The following is a 17495-nucleotide window of genomic DNA, read 5'->3' as shown; positions in this document are numbered from 1 at the left end:
TAAATGACCTAAACCACTGAAGTTTGGTGGTTGCATTAATTAATTCCTTAATTGGATTCTGAATGAATTTTAATATGAAGAAGCTAGTTAACTAAGATCCGCATCCGGGAACTGTTCACTTTCATGAAGCATCCAATCACTACAAAGAAAAAAAACGAGGAATTAACTATGGCTTTAATTTTTGTGATTAATGTAATATTATTAATGAATAAATATAAATCTATATCTATATATATATTATAACAAAATAGCCGCCAAATCCTTTTTCTGCTCATTTTTAGTTTCTATTTTAATATTTTATTATATTTTGTTTATTTTTTTTTATTCAAAATAAAATTTTTATAGGTCATTAATTAAGTTGGAACTTATAGATAATTTTTTTCATGACTAAATAGTACTTGGAGAATGTGTAAACATGGTATATGAAAAGACAAGATCTAATCTATATTATTAATTCTTAAATATTAACATAAAATTTTAATTGAAATAAATTATAAAAAAATGAGAATTTTTTAAATTGGGAGAAATCTTGAGATACCAGATATATAACGATTGCAAATAAAGCCACCACTCAAAACTCTAAAACCCTTAATTAGTTTCAAAATCATGCAAAAAAAGTACAAATCTTATATATGTTTATGTTATTACTTAATTTTGAAAAATAATTAGTTTGTAGGTTATGTTAAATTAGTTATTTAGGCAAAATTGGATTATTTTAAATAAGTCGTTTAAGTTATTTTTGACAAAATTAGTATTTTGTATAGGCTATTTATATTTATCATATTTCTTTTGAAAATTTTATTATGTTTTATATTTTTATTGTTTATGTTATTAATTTATCATATGTTGTCATAGTATTTGTTATTTTGTATAGGCTATTTATATTTATCATATGTTATCACATCTATATATATATTGTAACAAAACAACCATCAAATCTTTTTCTCGCTCATTTTTAGTTTTTATTTTGATATTTTATTATATTTTATTTTTTTCTTACCCAAAATAAAATTTTTATAAGTCATTAATTAAGTTTAGATTTATGAAAAATGAATAATTCTTGAAACTTATAGATAATTTTTTTTCATGACTAAATAGTATTTGGAGAATGTGTAAACATAGTATATGAAGAGACAAGATCTAATCTATATTATTAATTCTTAAATATTAACATAAAATTTTAATTAAAATAAATTACAAAAAAAATGAGAATTTTTTAAATTGGGAGAAATATTGAGATACCATATATATAACAATTGCTAAGTAAATTTTTTAAAAAAATAAATTTAATTTTTTATTTTATTTCCCATAATTTATTTATCTCTCATTCTCTCTCAATAAAGCCACCACTCAAAACTCTAAAACCTTTAATTAGTTTCAAAACCATGCAAAAAAAGTACAAATCTTATATATGTTTATGTTATTACTTAATTTTAAAAAATAATTATTTTGTAGGTTATGTTAAATTAGTTATTTAGGCAAAATTGGATTATTTTAAATAAGTCGTTTAAGTTATTTTGACAAAATTAGTATTTTGTATAGGTTATTTATATTTATCATATATCTTTTGAAAATTTTATTATGTTTTATATTTTTATTATTTATGTTACTAATTTATCATATGTTGTCATATTATTTGTTATTTTGTATAGGCTATTTATATTTATCATATGTTATCACATCTATATATATTATAACAAAACAACCGTCAAATCATTTTCTCGCTCATTTTCAATTTCTATTTTGATATTTTATTATGTTTTATTTTTTTTTCTTACCCGAAATGAAATTTTTATAGATCATTAATTGAGTTTAAATGTATGAAAAACGTATAGTTCTTGGAACTTATAGATAATTTTTTTTCATGACTAATTAGTACTTTGAGAATGTGTAAACATGGTATATGAAGAGACAAGATCTAATCCATATTATTAATTCTTAAATATTAACATAAAATTTTAATTGAGATAAATTACAAAAAAAAATGAGAATTTTTTAAATTAGGAGAAATATTGAGATATCAGATATATAATGATTGCTAAGTAATTTTTTTAAAAAAATAAATTTAATTTTTTATTTTTTTCCCATAATTTATTTCTCATTCTCTCTCAATAAAGCCACCACTCAAAACTCTAAAACCCTTAATTAGTTTGAAAACCATACAAAGAAAGTACAAATCTTATATATGTTTATGTTATTACTTAATTTTGAAAAATAATTTGTAAGCATCCCCGCCCGGATATCTCAACCGCCTGGGCTACCTGAACGGGAGTGCCTACGAAAGGAGAAAGAATAAGACACAAGATAGGGAACTACCTTGGCATGCATACACAAGAATTAAAACAACGGAAGCGAAGCTATATACATGCATACACTACGGGAACACCGTTAGCACAGCGGTCACAAGATAAATAAATGAATACAGACTCCTGTGTCGACATATACAAGACTCGAGAAATGACCTAGCACAGTAAAAATAATAGAGTAAACCCTACTCAATCATCAAAGTTGACAGGGATTGACGGGATTGCCTGTACACCATACCGACTCTGCTGTTAGAAGTTGACTCCTTTGCCCTTGACCCACGCTGCCACTACCTGAAATGATGGAAAGTAAAGTAAGTCGAGAGACTCAGTAAGCATACAGAAAGGAAGGCTGAAGGCTGAGCATATCCAATAAACTTTTCCCAGAACACCAATCCCCAAGGACACACAAGCCATGAGACTCTACAACACAGTAGTATAGCATAATGAAAGCACATACTGATCATTTGGGTCCACACAAGACACAATGCACCCAAGTCCCATACCAACCTGCTACCGCCCTGAAAGACAACAAATACCTCCAACAAACTTGTGTGTGTCGTCCCGGGTCGGTGCTCCCATCACCCGAATGCTCGCGTCGGTCCTCCCGACACCCGAATCTCTGAATAACCGAGCCGTAGGCTTCCTCGGAATGGTCCTCCCATTTGAGATCTGTGAACTTTTGGTAACCATGCAATGCACATAAAAATGCAATGGCGTAGTGAGCATCAACGTGATACACTGACACCCATACATCCGAGCATCAGGCCATGCTCCGCCCACATAGTAAACCACACGCGATGCAAATGCCCGTGCCAAATGCAAACTAACCAAGCTAGTATGTCCGTGACTAAACATACTCAATAAATGAATACCCCAACATACATCCCGTACCTATGTGCATATCAAACCATGAATGGTAATACCACATATCAAATCATGTAATAAATCACATACTGGCAGAACTAATCAATAGTGTCTGGCACCGGTCGACGGTCAGTGACTAGGAGTGTCCGCTCGACGGCCCACATAAGGCCGTATGATAATCTACTCCAACGTCACCAAACAGTCGACCACTGCCCTACTGTTGGATAGCCCTACCCAAACCATAAATAAACCTAAGAAATCCATAAATAAACCCGCACATCTAGAAACCTAGTCCCCAAGTTAGGTTCGGCATCATTCTGAAAGGACTAGGGGCGGTACAAACCCCTGTAGGTTTACAACAAATCAAATTCTAGAAGTCCTAGATTTAATATAAATTATACTAAATGAATAATACTCAATAAATAATGCTAGACATCGAATTAGCATAAGGGAGGGGATAAAATATGAGAAACCATAGAGTTTCTCACGAGAATTAAAGAACATGAGGAGAGGGTTAGGAACTTGCTTTTACACGGTCGTTTTTTGCCTTTCTTGTACTCTCGCTGCAAAGTAAAACATTTTCCTAGCAATTAATAAAATCATAACTTTAATTAAATAAATCTACCGTGTAATATAAATAATTTAATCGTATAAAATTCTTAATATATAACGTTTCTAATAATTTTTACCTACGTATTTGGTCACTTTTCATACTAAAACAACCCCAGAATCCCCTCATTTTTTCATATTTTCTTCTTTTCTTATTTTTTAAATTGGGAGAAATATTGAGATATCAGGTATATAACGACGTCCAGGTAAATTTTTTTAAAAAATAAATTTTATTTTTTATTTTATTTTTCATAATTTACCTCTCATTCTCTCTCAATAAGGCCGCCACTCAAAACTCTAAAACCCTCCATTAGTTTCAAAATCATGCAAATAAAGTATAAATCTTATATATGTTTATGTTAAATCTTAATTTTGAAAAATAATTAGTTCGTAGGTTATGTTAAATTAGTTATTTAGGCAAAATTGAATTATTTTAAATAAGTCGTTTAAGTTATTTTGACAAAATTAGTGTTTTGTATAGGCTATTTATATTTATCATATGTTGTTATATTTCTTTTAAAAAAATTATTATATTTTATATTTTTATTATTTATGTTACTAATTTATCATATGTTGTCATATTATTTGTTATTTTGTATAGGGTATTTATATTTATGGTATGTTATCACATTTCTATATATATATTATAACAAAACATGACTCACCGAATCCTTTTTCTGCCCATTTTTAGTTTCTATTTCGATATTTTATTATGTTTTTTTTTTTGTTTACCTAAAATGAAATTTTTGTAGGTCATTAATTAAGTTTAGATTTTTTAAATTAGGAGAAATCTTGAGATACCAGGTATATAATGACTGCCAAGTAAATTTGTTTAAAAAATAAATTTAAATTTTTATTTTATTTTTCATAATTTATCTCTCATTCTCTCTCAATAAAGCCACCACTCGAAACTCTAAAACCCTTAATTAGTTTCAAAACCATGCAAAAAAAGTATAAATCTTATACATGTTTACATTATTACTTAATTTTGAAAAATAATTAGTTTGTAGGTTATGTTAAATTAGTTATTTAGGCAAAATTAGATTATTTTAAATAAGTCGTTTAAGTTATTTTGACAAAATTAGTATTTTGTATAGATTATTTATATTTATCATATGTTGTCATATTTCTTTTGAAAATTTTATTATGTTTTATATTTTTATTATTTATGTTACTAATTTATAATATGTTGTCATATTATTTGTTATTTTGTATAGGCTATTTATATTTATCATATGTTATCACATTTATATATATATATATATATTATAACAAAATAGTCGCCAAATCCTTTTTCTACCCATTTTTAGTTTCTATTTCAATATTTTATTATGTTTTGTTTTGTTTTTTATTTTTATTTTTTTGTTTACCTGAAATGAAATTTTTGTAGGTCATTAATTAAGACTAGATTTGTGAAAAAGTGTAGTTCTCGAAATTTGTAGATGATTTTTTTATAGTTGAATAGTGCTTGGAGAATGTGTAAGCATATTAGTATATGAAGATGCTTAATTAATAGATGGCGCGCAACTACCTTTTGAATTTTCACTACATATTTGGTTGTGCAGTAGGTTATCTTGAGTACCGTAATGATTAATAGTTGTCATATCTTAAAAATTTATATAGATACCAGAAACTATGTCTTCATTTCCCACCTACTTCTCCTTTCTTTGTCATTTGGAATTGCATTACGGTGAATCATGTTTTAATGACATTTATTTTGTCTACTTGAAACATTTTTTAAGATCATTGTGTGTACATTGTACTTATGTAATTTTTTTTTTCTTATCTATTTGTTCTCAAGTCCTAAACAACATAGTACAAGCATGGCGTCGATGTTCAACTTGGTATCCGAGATTAACTCAAATAAAACTAAGTGGGCAATGAAGCTGCGAGTTGTGCGGCATTACAAGAAGCCTCTGTATGATAACGTCAATGAGGTGAACATGTTTGAGATTGTTTTTCACGATAGGGAGGTATGTCTGAATCCTTTTTTTTTTTATCGTTTCAGACCGAAAATGTATAATTTTATTTTTTTTATCATTTTTTATTTTTTTATTAATAATAATTACATTTCTAAGAATGGTTGCATTTTTTCATTCCATAATTTTGAAATCCGTTACATTTTTTTATTCTAATTTATTTGTAATGTGCAGCTTTGCATATTACAAAGATTGTAATCCTTTGATTAAGATTGGTTACATTATCTTTTTTTTTTCTATTTTTATTTTAATATACAGATTTACTGGTAGTATTTTTGTTGTAATTTTTTCATGCTTGCTGTAATTTAGTATTTTTACAGATTGTATTTGGTATTTTTCATCTTTGCTGTAATTTACTATTTTTAACTGTTGTGTGAGCCTTTTCGTTCCATTATTTTAAGATAGGTTACGGTTTCTTTCCTTTATTTGTGTTATAGATTTTTTGCAAACTTAATTTTACTTCCTTAATAGGGGAGAGAATTCACGGTACTATAAAGAAGGCTTTGATTCCAACTTTTTAGTCTATGTTCCACGAATGAAGTCTATATGTCATTCTCAATTTTATGGTTGTTTCGAATAACATAACGTTCAAAATTTCGCCTCACGAGTACAAGATAAATTTTTTGGCTAGAACTCAAGTAATTGAGGTGTTTGATGAAATTTTTTTAAATTACATGTACTGTTTCAAATCTTTTTGCAATATTTTGGCTTGCCCGAAACCTAATGACACTGAACTATTTGGTATGAACTATTTGGTATTGATCGTGCCAATATAGAAGATTGGTCACCTAGTATGATAATTCAAATTTATATACATAGTCGATTTTATTAAACTAATTTCTTAGTGATATTCGGTAATATATTGTCTTTAGTTGGACTTTGTTAGGTTTATGTGTCTCAAACAGGTTGCTTTATTTTATCCATGTGACATTTGAATGTGTATATAATATGTTCTAATGTTGTTGTTAAGTGGGCTGAATTATTATGTGGGTCACATGTTTCATTTTTGATTGGGCCGTGTGTTTCTTGATGTAGGCTGAAAGCCCATGTCTCTTGGCTCATGCATTTATCTTTTGCTGGCCCGATTTTGCCTATTGCTATATAAGGGCTTGTGTTTCCCTAATGTCATTAGATGGTCTTCTTCCTATTTCGCACATCTAAAACCCTAATCGGTGCCTTTTTGAAGGGAGACACTTCTCTGGTGAATCCATTGTTCGATTGGTCGGCTTGTTGGTAAGATCTATTGGTAAGTGTTGGTATTGTTTAATCTATGTTGGAAATTGCTTGAGGCGTGAAGGATTGAAACTGATAAGAACGCAGATACTTGTATTGATCGGGAGATTAGGTTGAACAGATTCTCTCTTGTTCTTGAAAGTGTATTTGTTTTCAGTTTGTATTCAATACTGTTGTACTTGTATATTGATCTTGATTTCTTTATTGTAAGTCGATGAAATCTCTTGTAATCGAAACCATTTATAGTGGATTGACTAGAGGTGGAGCCTCTGTCGTGAGTAGGATTTGTTTGGATCCGAACACGTAAAGCTTTGTGTTCTTGTGTTTCTATTTTACTGCGCTTGCTCTTGGTTGGTTTGGCCGATTGAACAGGGTTGCAATATATTAACAAGTTGGACCATCGGTATCATTTGACATATATTAATAAACCAATATAGGAAAATAAAGTACTATTTTTAGACGTGTCTGAGTTATGCACGTATCCGAACTTTACTTTTAATGTCAATGAAATTGAGTATCTTCAAGGTAAAGAGTTATACTAGCACCGACTCTTGATGTTGTGGAGACTGTCAATGAGTACATGATTTCACTTAATGCAGCTGAGCCAAAGACATACTTAAGTTCGGACACAATTTGTAGATCAGATTGTAATGTTAATCTTTTGCAATACCTTCACACGCTTGAATTTTTAAATGCAATTAGACGCTCTGGGGTGCCGAACCATGAATTGAAGCTAAAGGTTGGCACTCCGATTATGCTATTGAGAAACATAGATCATTCTGTGGAGTTATGCATTGGCACTAGGTTGGTTATCACAAGAATTGGAAACCACGTTCTCGTGGCAAAAATTCTGACAAATAAAAATGCTAGACATAAGGTTCTTATTCCAATGATCACATTGACCCCATTTGACCCTAGGTTGCTTTTCAAACTGTGAAGGAGACAATTCCCTCATATTGTGTCCAATGCAATGACAATCAACAAAAATCAAGATCAATCACTATCTCATATTGCATTGTACTTGAAGAAATCAATTTTCAGTCATGACAATTATACGTAATTGTCTTTAGAATTACAAATCGCAAATAATTGAAAATTTTGATCTGTGACAAAGATGGGGCCAGACAAATTCAAGGATAAATGTAGTTTTTAAATAAGTTTTTCAAAATTTATAATAGTTTTGTTGAGATGTATTAACTTTTTAAACAAATGTATCATATTACTTTATTCACTTCTTAAGCTTTCATTATTGTCGTGTTTATTTACATGTACAAGAGTTATAGTTGACAATTTAAAATAAATTCAATACATGTAAACTTCCATGCATCTCACGGGTAATGAACTAGTTTTGTAGTTATAAGATAAATTTTAATGATAAGCTAAATAAGTCGTCGTTAATCAACTATTTTCTCATCAATATTGACTAAAATTTTTATTTTAACTATAAAATAATAAAAAAAAATATTAAGATTTAACTAACACTTATATATATACACAATTCCTAATATAATTATATTTCTTTGAATAAATATAATCATTAAACTATTATAATTGAGCATTAGTTATTTATTGATAATACAATATATATATTAAAAAATTACGAATATATTAAAAAAAATACAATATATCAAGTTGATTTATTATAATTATTAGATTTATAATATAAATCTAATAAAATACAGATATGAAAAAAGAAAATTATCTCCTAATTCTTAAAACTCATGGATAATTCAATTATATATATTTTTCATTGAAAATTAATATCTTTATAATGTAGCATTAATAATTACATATATATATATATGTAGAAAAAGGATTAGGATTATACATGCATGCATGATGCCAAAATAGCCAAATGAAATTGCACCATGAACTTGTTTGGTTTCTTACAGCCTCACATTGACTAATTAACAAGCGTTGTGATCCATAATGATCCTTAAGTTGAACCAAACAACTAATCGTTAATTTAGTAATCTTCAAAAAACATGCTTCTTTTATTGCTGGCTTCTCCTTAAACTCCGCAAACAAATTCTCCTTCCCTTCCCCTATATTTACCTCCCATGGCCATCCGTCTTCTCCATCCAAAGCAACCAACCATCATCATCAATTCTCCTCCTTTCCTCTCCAAAACATCACATCGATCGATCGCTCTACTTCCCTGCAAATTCTCAAGTAAAATGGCACCCAAAACTCTCATGGTCGCTTTCCTCTTCTTCGCCGTCGTCGGGCTAGCCGCCACCGTCGGACATGCCACCCCTGCCGCAGCTGCAGGCGGACATGCCACCCCGGCCGCAGCCGAGCCTGCGGATCATCAGGGTGACGCAAGTGAAGTCGGAAACGTCGGGGGCTCCGATGACGCTGCACCCGTGGGATCGCCGGTTTCGGAGGGAACTTTCAGCCCAGTCCCCACCGCCGATGGTGCTCCAGGTCCGTCGGCCAGCAAGGCCGACGCCGCCGAGGTTTCCGCGGCAGCCGGTGTCGCCGCCGCCGTTGCCGCAGCCGCCTTCTTCTGATTTAATTTGAGTCTAGCGAGATGGGATATGTTGATGGCCGGAGGAAAATATTCCTTCCTCTCGATTTATTCATTCTTTGTGGTGGCCGGCCAGTAATGGCGATAAATACGCCGGACGGACGTAGAAACGATGATCATCGTTCAAAAGGGTTGATACGTTGTTTCTCTTATGAGTTTTGCATTGATTACTTGATGAAAAAGTAACCATATATTTATTTCTTTGTGTTTTTTATGTAATAAAATTCTATATATATATATATTCCCTTTCAACTTTTAATATTAGTCTTCATGCACTTCACATTTCATAGCTGCACTACATCATTAATTCTCAGGTTGGTAATATTTGTTAATCAAAATATAATTCTAAAAATATGAAATATGAAAAGTATTTTAGATAAAAATATTTTATATTATATTTATTAAATTTTTATAAAAAAAATTACATAATTTTTTAATATAAATTTATTTGTTATACTATAATTTATCTTGAATTTTATAAATAAATTATTTTGATAAAATTTTATTTTATTTATTTTAACAAACATCACCTAAATACAAAAATTAATCAAGCATTCAATTCACTTTCATATATAATTGTAATAATTACATAATTAATACTATCAAGTTACATAATTACACCAATTGGGCTAGCTACCAATAACTATATATATCCCACAATTACGTAGCATTTGTTAAAATAAGCAAAACAAGGAAGTATCAAGATAAATTCGGAATAATTTTTGGACCAAGATATGGAATAGTCAAAATAAGCATATCTTGATTATCAAATTGTTTGTAAATTTTTTTAAAATGCATTAGAGGACACAAATGTCATTTTTTCTTATATATAAAAATCAAGATATGCTTATCTTGAGAGAGAAGAGATAAACATATCTTGAAAAATTAAGATAAGAGGTCATTAATGATTTTTATCAGAATGATCAGATAAGTTTAACAAACATGTTGAAAATGATATGATAGAAATCCAAGATGCATTCCAAATTTTGACTTTTCTATCTCATATCTTGATTAACAAACACTTCCTTAATAAAGGTGTTGCCATCCCCTTTTAACCAGCTATTTATTTATTTATTTGTTTATTTGTTTTTAAATAAAAATAATTCTTGAAAATTAAAAAAAAAATTAAATAGAAGCAATGATTTTTAACTAAAACTAGGTGCAGCCAACGGACTTAATTAAGCTAGGATGCAGCTGCAAGCAATGGCATGCGTGCCTAACAGGGCTATATGGTGTGCTACGTACGCCCACCCTAAGGCTGAGGCCGTGCTAGATTTCGCTGTATTCATGTTAGGTTCTTGCGACTCCACCCATTTGATAAGTCTCAACTAAAATCATCATATTGATCTAGATAATTTTAAGAATATATGAAATATTGACAAGATTTCTTTTATTATTTTTGGCTCTTAATTAGTTATAAAATAAGTAAATAAATTTAAAAAACTCGAAAAGAATATTACAAAGGCCTTTCCTTTCCTTTCATTTCCTTTTTCTTGAGTAATGAAGAATTACAAGAGTGATTAATTAGAGCCGAATAAAGTATATTGCCATTATGTGACCTCACCCGTCCCATAAATAAATCACATAAAAGATGAGTATATATATCGAAGTAACCATTGAACAAGAGAGCTATAAAGAGGGAGCCCTCACCCGTCCCTCGGCATGAGCCATGGGGTGCCCTTCTGTTGTCATTTATGGGAGCTTCCTTCCTGCAGTGTGGTCATAATTAAAGTGGGACTTGGGTTGGTTGGTGTACTACTGCTTGCTTCTGCTGCATGCTCGTTAATCAATTAAGATTATTTAATGGTAACATGCAGTACTCTTTACTAGCTGCGGCTGCGTGTCGGCAGGATGAGTTCTTCTGTCGACGCCACACACACACACACAGACACACACGCGTCCCGAATATAATTGGTTGTCTCTCCTCCAGCATTAACTGTATGGCACAAGCCAGTCCCCACCAGACACCCCTTTCTCCTTTCTCTTCTTGGCTTTAATGCTCTTAAGTCTTAATTTCAACTTTTGTCTGCCATATGTTATTGTATTGTATGCATGATTCCAGTTATCAAGAAGAAGGGGTGGGTCCACACACTAAATTTTTAATTACATGCATGGATATGGCCCGAATAATTACTGATATATTTGACGATAATTGCTCAAAATTTTTATTACAAGCCCAGAAGAGACATTTTGTCCCCTCCATAAAATTATCCTATATGTTATTCCTATCAACCGAATATATAGTTCAATCCCAAGGTGCATGGTTAAGGATTGGATTAGAGCTTTTAAGTAAATTTTATTGTTATGTTATATACTTGAATTTGCTTGGTAGATAATACTAAAGTTGTCCCATGTGAGGGTGGGACCAATATAGACATGGAATTAATTAGAGAGAATTGAGTAGAAGATATTTGTCTGACATGGATAACAATGCACACGACAAGCTATAACTATTTATCAATTATATGTTTCTCTAGATATATATATATATCGTAGTACATTAATTAATTTTACACTGGAACTTGTATTGATTGACTTATCACCAACACTTCAGCTCTTGTTTCCTTCCAATCCCAACCGGGTTTTCTTAGAAACAGGCTTAGCTTGTTTGCAGTATATATATATATACTATATATGATGATCAGGTCAAACAAACAATTAATTGCCTTAATTATAATTTGCTGCTAGTTAATGTATAGAATTGATCCTCAGCAACGGGAGTTCTTCCTGCAGGCAAGCGCTCCCGCTGCTGATGTTATTGAGCTCACCAGGGAAGAGGGTCTTGCCCCCAGGCTAGACGCCTTGGCGTAGCTTGACGATTTTTCTCCTGCCCCGCTCGGCATGAAGAAGGCCCCATTTTGCATTAGGTCTCCTTCAGATCTCCAATTCCAGTTCTTCCACTCGCTCTGCGGCGCATCCTCGTGTTTCGTAACCTGTAAGGATCGATCGGCCGGCCGGGTTATGTAATAATTAAGATTAAGTAAACTATACATATATATATTAATTCAAGATTTTCTTAATAAATTATTAATATATTAGTTCTTGTTATCACAAATGGATATGGATATTCCTCCTCTCACCTCTTTGTTGAACCGATCATTAGGAGCCGTAAACCTATTGCCTTGGCTATTGATTGTAGGAGCCGCGCTGCCACCAATTGCGTACATTTCCCAGTGGGTATAGTCATTGTTCACCACATGAAAATAACCATGTCTACATCTGAGAAAAGCAGCACAAGGCATCGGAATTAATGAAATTGGAGAGCATCATCAGATCCTAAGTTTTAACGTAAGGTTAATTACCCAATTCGATATCAGTAGTAGTATGTTATTGGGTATTTTTGTTGAATATATATAATTAATTACGTGCTCCCATAAATTTAAATTTAAACTAATTAATGTGTATATATATATATATATAGTTGTCTCAATTGATCGATGATGAAGAACTTTGATATATAACCAGACTAAATTAATGGAATTAACTGAAATTAATGGATTTAGTTTGCAAATTCACAATTTAAGTAACTTTTTAATTACCTGGGCATCCTTTGCACAAGGCCTTCCCCAAAGTGGTTGAAGGCGATGGTGACCTGCATGTTCTTGTCCTGCGTATAGGTATCACTGTGCCCCAATAGCATCACCTTGTTGTGTTGCGTCATATAATTGTTCGAGATGGTGATGGCTGTCGATCCATGTATCGCATCAACCAGCCCGTCGTTGCAGTTCGCCAACGAGCAGTGATCCACCCAGACATGGCTCCCGCCGAAGATCGACACCCCGTCGCCGTCAGACACCGTCCTCCACCCGTAGTGCTCCGGCGAGTCCCTCACGTTGGCGTTCCCCCCTTGCTTGCAATCGTGAATGTGGAGGCCGTGTATTATGATGTTCGTCACGTACTGGATCGTGATGCACGGTCCGCCGGCGATGTGGACGCTGGCTCCCCGGCCGTCGATCGTCTTGAAGGAATTCATCATCAACTCTTCCTTGAGCTTGATCACCATGTCGCGCTGGAATATGATCCAGAGCGGCTCGTCCTGGATCACGGCGTACCGGAGAGTCCCCGGCTTCGGATTCACAGGATCGTCGTCTCCGGCGTCGGTCACCACGTAAATTTTACCGTCTCTGCCGCCAATGGCGTGCTTGCCAAAGCCGATAGCACAGTCGGCTAGGCGCTGCCGGTTCTTCTCCCAGTTTGGATCGCACCTCCAGCAATCGTCCATGGGGTTGCCGGTTCCGCAGGAGAGAAACCCAAGCTTCCTCCTCGTTGCATTGTTGATTCTCCTGAAATCAGCAAAAGTACCACATTGTAAGTAAACAATTAACCAAGGCCAGGTTGTGCGTGTGTGCGCACAACCATGGTGAATTCTTGACTGCCATTAAGCTTCATTCATATCTAATTGAGTGAGTTTACACTCAAACTTCTTATGCTTAACTACTTGTTACGGGGGATGATTTTGTGTTTTCTTACTTGAATATTAATGCACATATATATATATATATATGTATGACATATAAAGAGAACCAAACGGGCTCAAGTAAAGGCCGTTCCACTCCCCCATAATTGTTAGCTTATGCAGGAACACTCCGATAAGCATAACAAAGCAACATTGTTAGCAACGCTTAGAAGGGTGCCAAGCCAAGTGGAGAGTTAATTACCTGCAAGCCGATGTGCATGCATCTATATAGAATAGTGATTGCCAGTTTTTATCGTTTAAAAAGAAAAGTAAGTAGTTAGGACAGAGCCGTGAGTTTCATACTCATTCACTTCTTGAACCACTTGCTCGGGGTCCTGAACGGCCGGCGAGGAGGAAATTATGACGACTGGAGAAAGGGAGAGAATTGCAATGAGGAAGAAGAGCTGAAAGAGAGGATTAGCTGCCATGGGAATATTAATTAGTTAAGAGCACTGAGAATGAGAGGAAAGAGGAAATGGAGATGAATTAATATAGAAGGCCAGGCGAGGAAGCGAATGACAAGATGGGTCCCAGATGGTACTTTGGGAGATAAATATCTATAATATGTGCGTATATATAGTTCCCATTGTAGGCTTCGCCTTATTATATCCAACGCATAGGATCGATAGGCATTCATTGTAAACAGTACATTTTCACGAGCCAAAGGAAACATTATTGTATACGGCATCAGAAATTGCCATGCCTGGTGGCCCTACTTGTAATGTGATGAATGTATAACTGAGAACTGGTAGCATGCATATTAATTTAATTATATCAAATTGGAATCTCAATCCACCTTTATTTATTCATCATACATATTCGTATATATTCATGCAAACTGACCACACACTTTTAACAAATTCCTCCTCCTCCTCATTATTGCAGCCTAGCTAGCCTCTGTGACTGTCGGTGCTCTTTTTTTCTCCCATAAATAGGGGAGTTGCCCCCCAGAGAAGGATCCAAAATTTTGGTACTAATTTACCTTTGTTGGTTAGATTATATCTTAGTCCTTATATAGTACCATTTGCCATATCTCATTGTAATCGAGCTCAGGCTGTATAAATTGGCCGCTACCCAAGACAGATATTCAAAACATATATTTTCCCTTTAACAACAAGAAGTAAGGGTGAATTTTCGATCGCCTTAATTTACCAGACCCATGTAAAATTAGTAATCCTGTGATGGGTACAGAGGAATCTGCGTTGCATTCTCTTACATTATCAGAAGCTGACGTACGTACGTGGCACCGGAGGCTTCTTACAGGTGTGAGGGTTATTGGGAAGGCAGGAGGAGGACATCATGTGGCGGGGAACCGTAGAGGCCGTACTGTGCAAAGGGCGAGATGACGTGGCCATGTGCATCATGCAAAATGCCGCGTGTTATTGCATGTGAAGGCTGTTCCCTTGCGCCTGTCCCTCTCCCTCCCTCCTTCCCTAGCGCTCCCTTTGGATATTTTTTATTTTAATATTTATATCTTGTTAATTTATATTTTTTAAAAATAAAAAAAAAAGAATTGACAAGACTTTATAATCTAATCTAAATTTGTAAATTTGCTTTCATTTCCTAAAATAAATAAAAATAAAAATAAAAATAAATAAATGATACTCATGATGATCAAATGATTCAATAATTAAGATGTCCAAATTTGGATATTTTTATTGTCAACAAAAGGGATGGATACGACGACGGATGGCATGCATTAGATTTAGATGGATTATTTTTTACGCAATTTCGCTAAATCTCACTTTGGCCCCTAAATTATTTATTGAAAGGATAAATTACTATTAATCATGTGACTACTTACAATGCGACGACGAAGATAAGACGCCCTGCCCTGCCCCAACCTAAACTGTTCCCAGTAGTACTGCTACTGATTTAGATTTTAAATGATTCCAAAACAAAATATATATATATAGCATTAGGTAAATTTATAATTAAAAAAATTTAGTTTAAACTTGATTTAATATGAATAAACTATTTTTTGACTTGAATGTGACTTTCAGGTAATTAACAACACATTTAAAAGCAATCTTAATTACCATCACCATATTGTATTAAAATTTATATTTATTTTAAATTTATCTCAAAATGCAAATGCTAAGTGTCACATCTTAAAATTGACATAAATGATTTTTAGTCTTTTTGTAGACATTGGGACAAGATGAGATTTGAATAATTAAACGGAAACTAAAAATAGAATGACTAAGTGTAATTATTATATAAAAATTTCATTTTTTAGCTTATATATGTATGGCTACTCTTTTTTCCTTTCATTGGGTATCAATGTTTATTATTATTATTATTGAATAAATTAATTAAATATGTAAATAAATTATATACATTAAACAATATATAAAAGATTTAGTGTGACTTCAGTTCACGCAGGCGAAAGGGAAAGAACATAAATGAGAATAAAATAATTATTTCATTCTATCTCCATATTTAATACTGCCAAGAATGGAATGACCAGCCTGCATGGACAGCCCAATTGATCACGAAGGTGGCGCAAAATATCTTTCGTGATGAATCTTGGATTAAGATCGAGAATCGAGTTTCGCAAGTGACAGTGTGGGGTATCTCTCTCCAAAGTGAGGGGGCTTCTTGTGCGCGGTGAGCTCGGGTCTAGCCACTGCGTCCAGCTGAGTTACCATGATTAACCTCCCCTCACGTCCTGTCGAGTTGGGTATGGGAGACGTCCGAAATGAGTGATTTCACCTTTTGAATCAAGAATAGAATTACCATTCCATTTTATTTTCACGTGTTTGGTAAGTACAGAATAGAGGAGAAAAAATAAATAATTAAAAAGAATGTCCTTCTATATTATAAAATTACAAATTTTGATAAAAAAAATAGTTTATAATTCCAAGAAATTAAGCATTTAATTACTGAATTTTTATCTTGAAAAAAATTATTCTTGTTTTTTAAACTAAAAATATTTTGAAAATTGAATAAAAGTAAAATTCAATTCTGAGCAAAAAAATAAATAAAATTTTATTTAATTGAAAACAATTATTTTTTATTTGTGAAAAGAAAAGTGTGTAATGGCAAAAGGTGAAGTTTGCAAGAGGAGGAGAGAGAAGGTGGCGGCCAGACCTAGTTGTTGGGGAGGGGAGGCAGAAGAATGACGAAGATGGTGGAAGAAAATCCCACATCTAGCTAGATTTGGTCGCGGTTGTGCCAGCGATGGAGTTGGCAGACAGTCGACTAGCAACAACAACCGTAGGAGATCTGACCGCAGCTGTGCTGATGACAGAGACCAGATTTGGTCATGGGAGGAGGAGACGGAGGGTGGCGGAAGAAGGACAAAGAGGTGGCAGTTAATTAGTGGCAAAAGAGAAGGGCCCAGATCTAGATTTGGCCCGATAGTGCCAGTGAGCAGAGATTTGGATATGGGAAAAGAAGACAAGTGAAGAAAGCGGAATAAGGGCATAGAGGAGGAGGCGGTTTCTGGTTTCCGGTTGCGGTACGTAGTGCCGCCGACGGAGGTGTTGACTATATTTGGTTGCTGGATCGAGGAG

At 33.2% G+C, this 17495-nt stretch overlaps 1 protein-coding gene across 1 annotated transcript; it reads right to left on the bottom strand.

Annotated features, from left to right (window-relative positions):
* Positions 1 to 11894: 11894 nt before the first annotated feature.
* On the bottom strand, positions 11895 to 14446 carry LOC127810659 (probable pectate lyase 5). The gene is made up of 4 exons (XM_052350241.1): positions 14281 to 14446; positions 13061 to 13804; positions 12602 to 12740; positions 11895 to 12454 (listed from the first exon to the last, which is right to left on the bottom strand). Exons 1-4 carry the CDS (start codon positions 14403 to 14405, stop codon positions 12230 to 12232), a joined length of 1233 nt encoding a protein of 410 aa, XP_052206201.1. The 5' UTR covers positions 14406 to 14446; the 3' UTR covers positions 11895 to 12229.
* Positions 14447 to 17495: the final 3049 nt, after the last annotated feature.

The sequence above is a fragment of the Diospyros lotus genome, chromosome 9 (genome assembly GCF_014633365.1).
Source record: "Diospyros lotus cultivar Yz01 chromosome 9, ASM1463336v1, whole genome shotgun sequence".
NCBI classification, from domain to species: domain Eukaryota; kingdom Viridiplantae; phylum Streptophyta; class Magnoliopsida; order Ericales; family Ebenaceae; genus Diospyros; species Diospyros lotus.
This window is presented reverse-complemented; position numbering and strand designations above follow the sequence as displayed.

Coding starts and splice junctions, on each gene's coding strand:
- LOC127810659 (XM_052350241.1), bottom strand. CDS start 14,405: ATGGCAGCTAATCCTCTCTTTCAGCTCTTCTTCCTCATTGCAATTCTC. Junction 13,805..14,280: donor GTGGTTCAAGAAGTGAATGA/GTATGAAACTCA, acceptor TGCTGATTTCAG/GAGAATCAACAATGCAACGA. Junction 12,741..13,060: donor CTTGTGCAAAGGATGCCCAG/GTAATTAAAAAG, acceptor TGCTTTTCTCAG/ATGTAGACATGGTTATTTTC.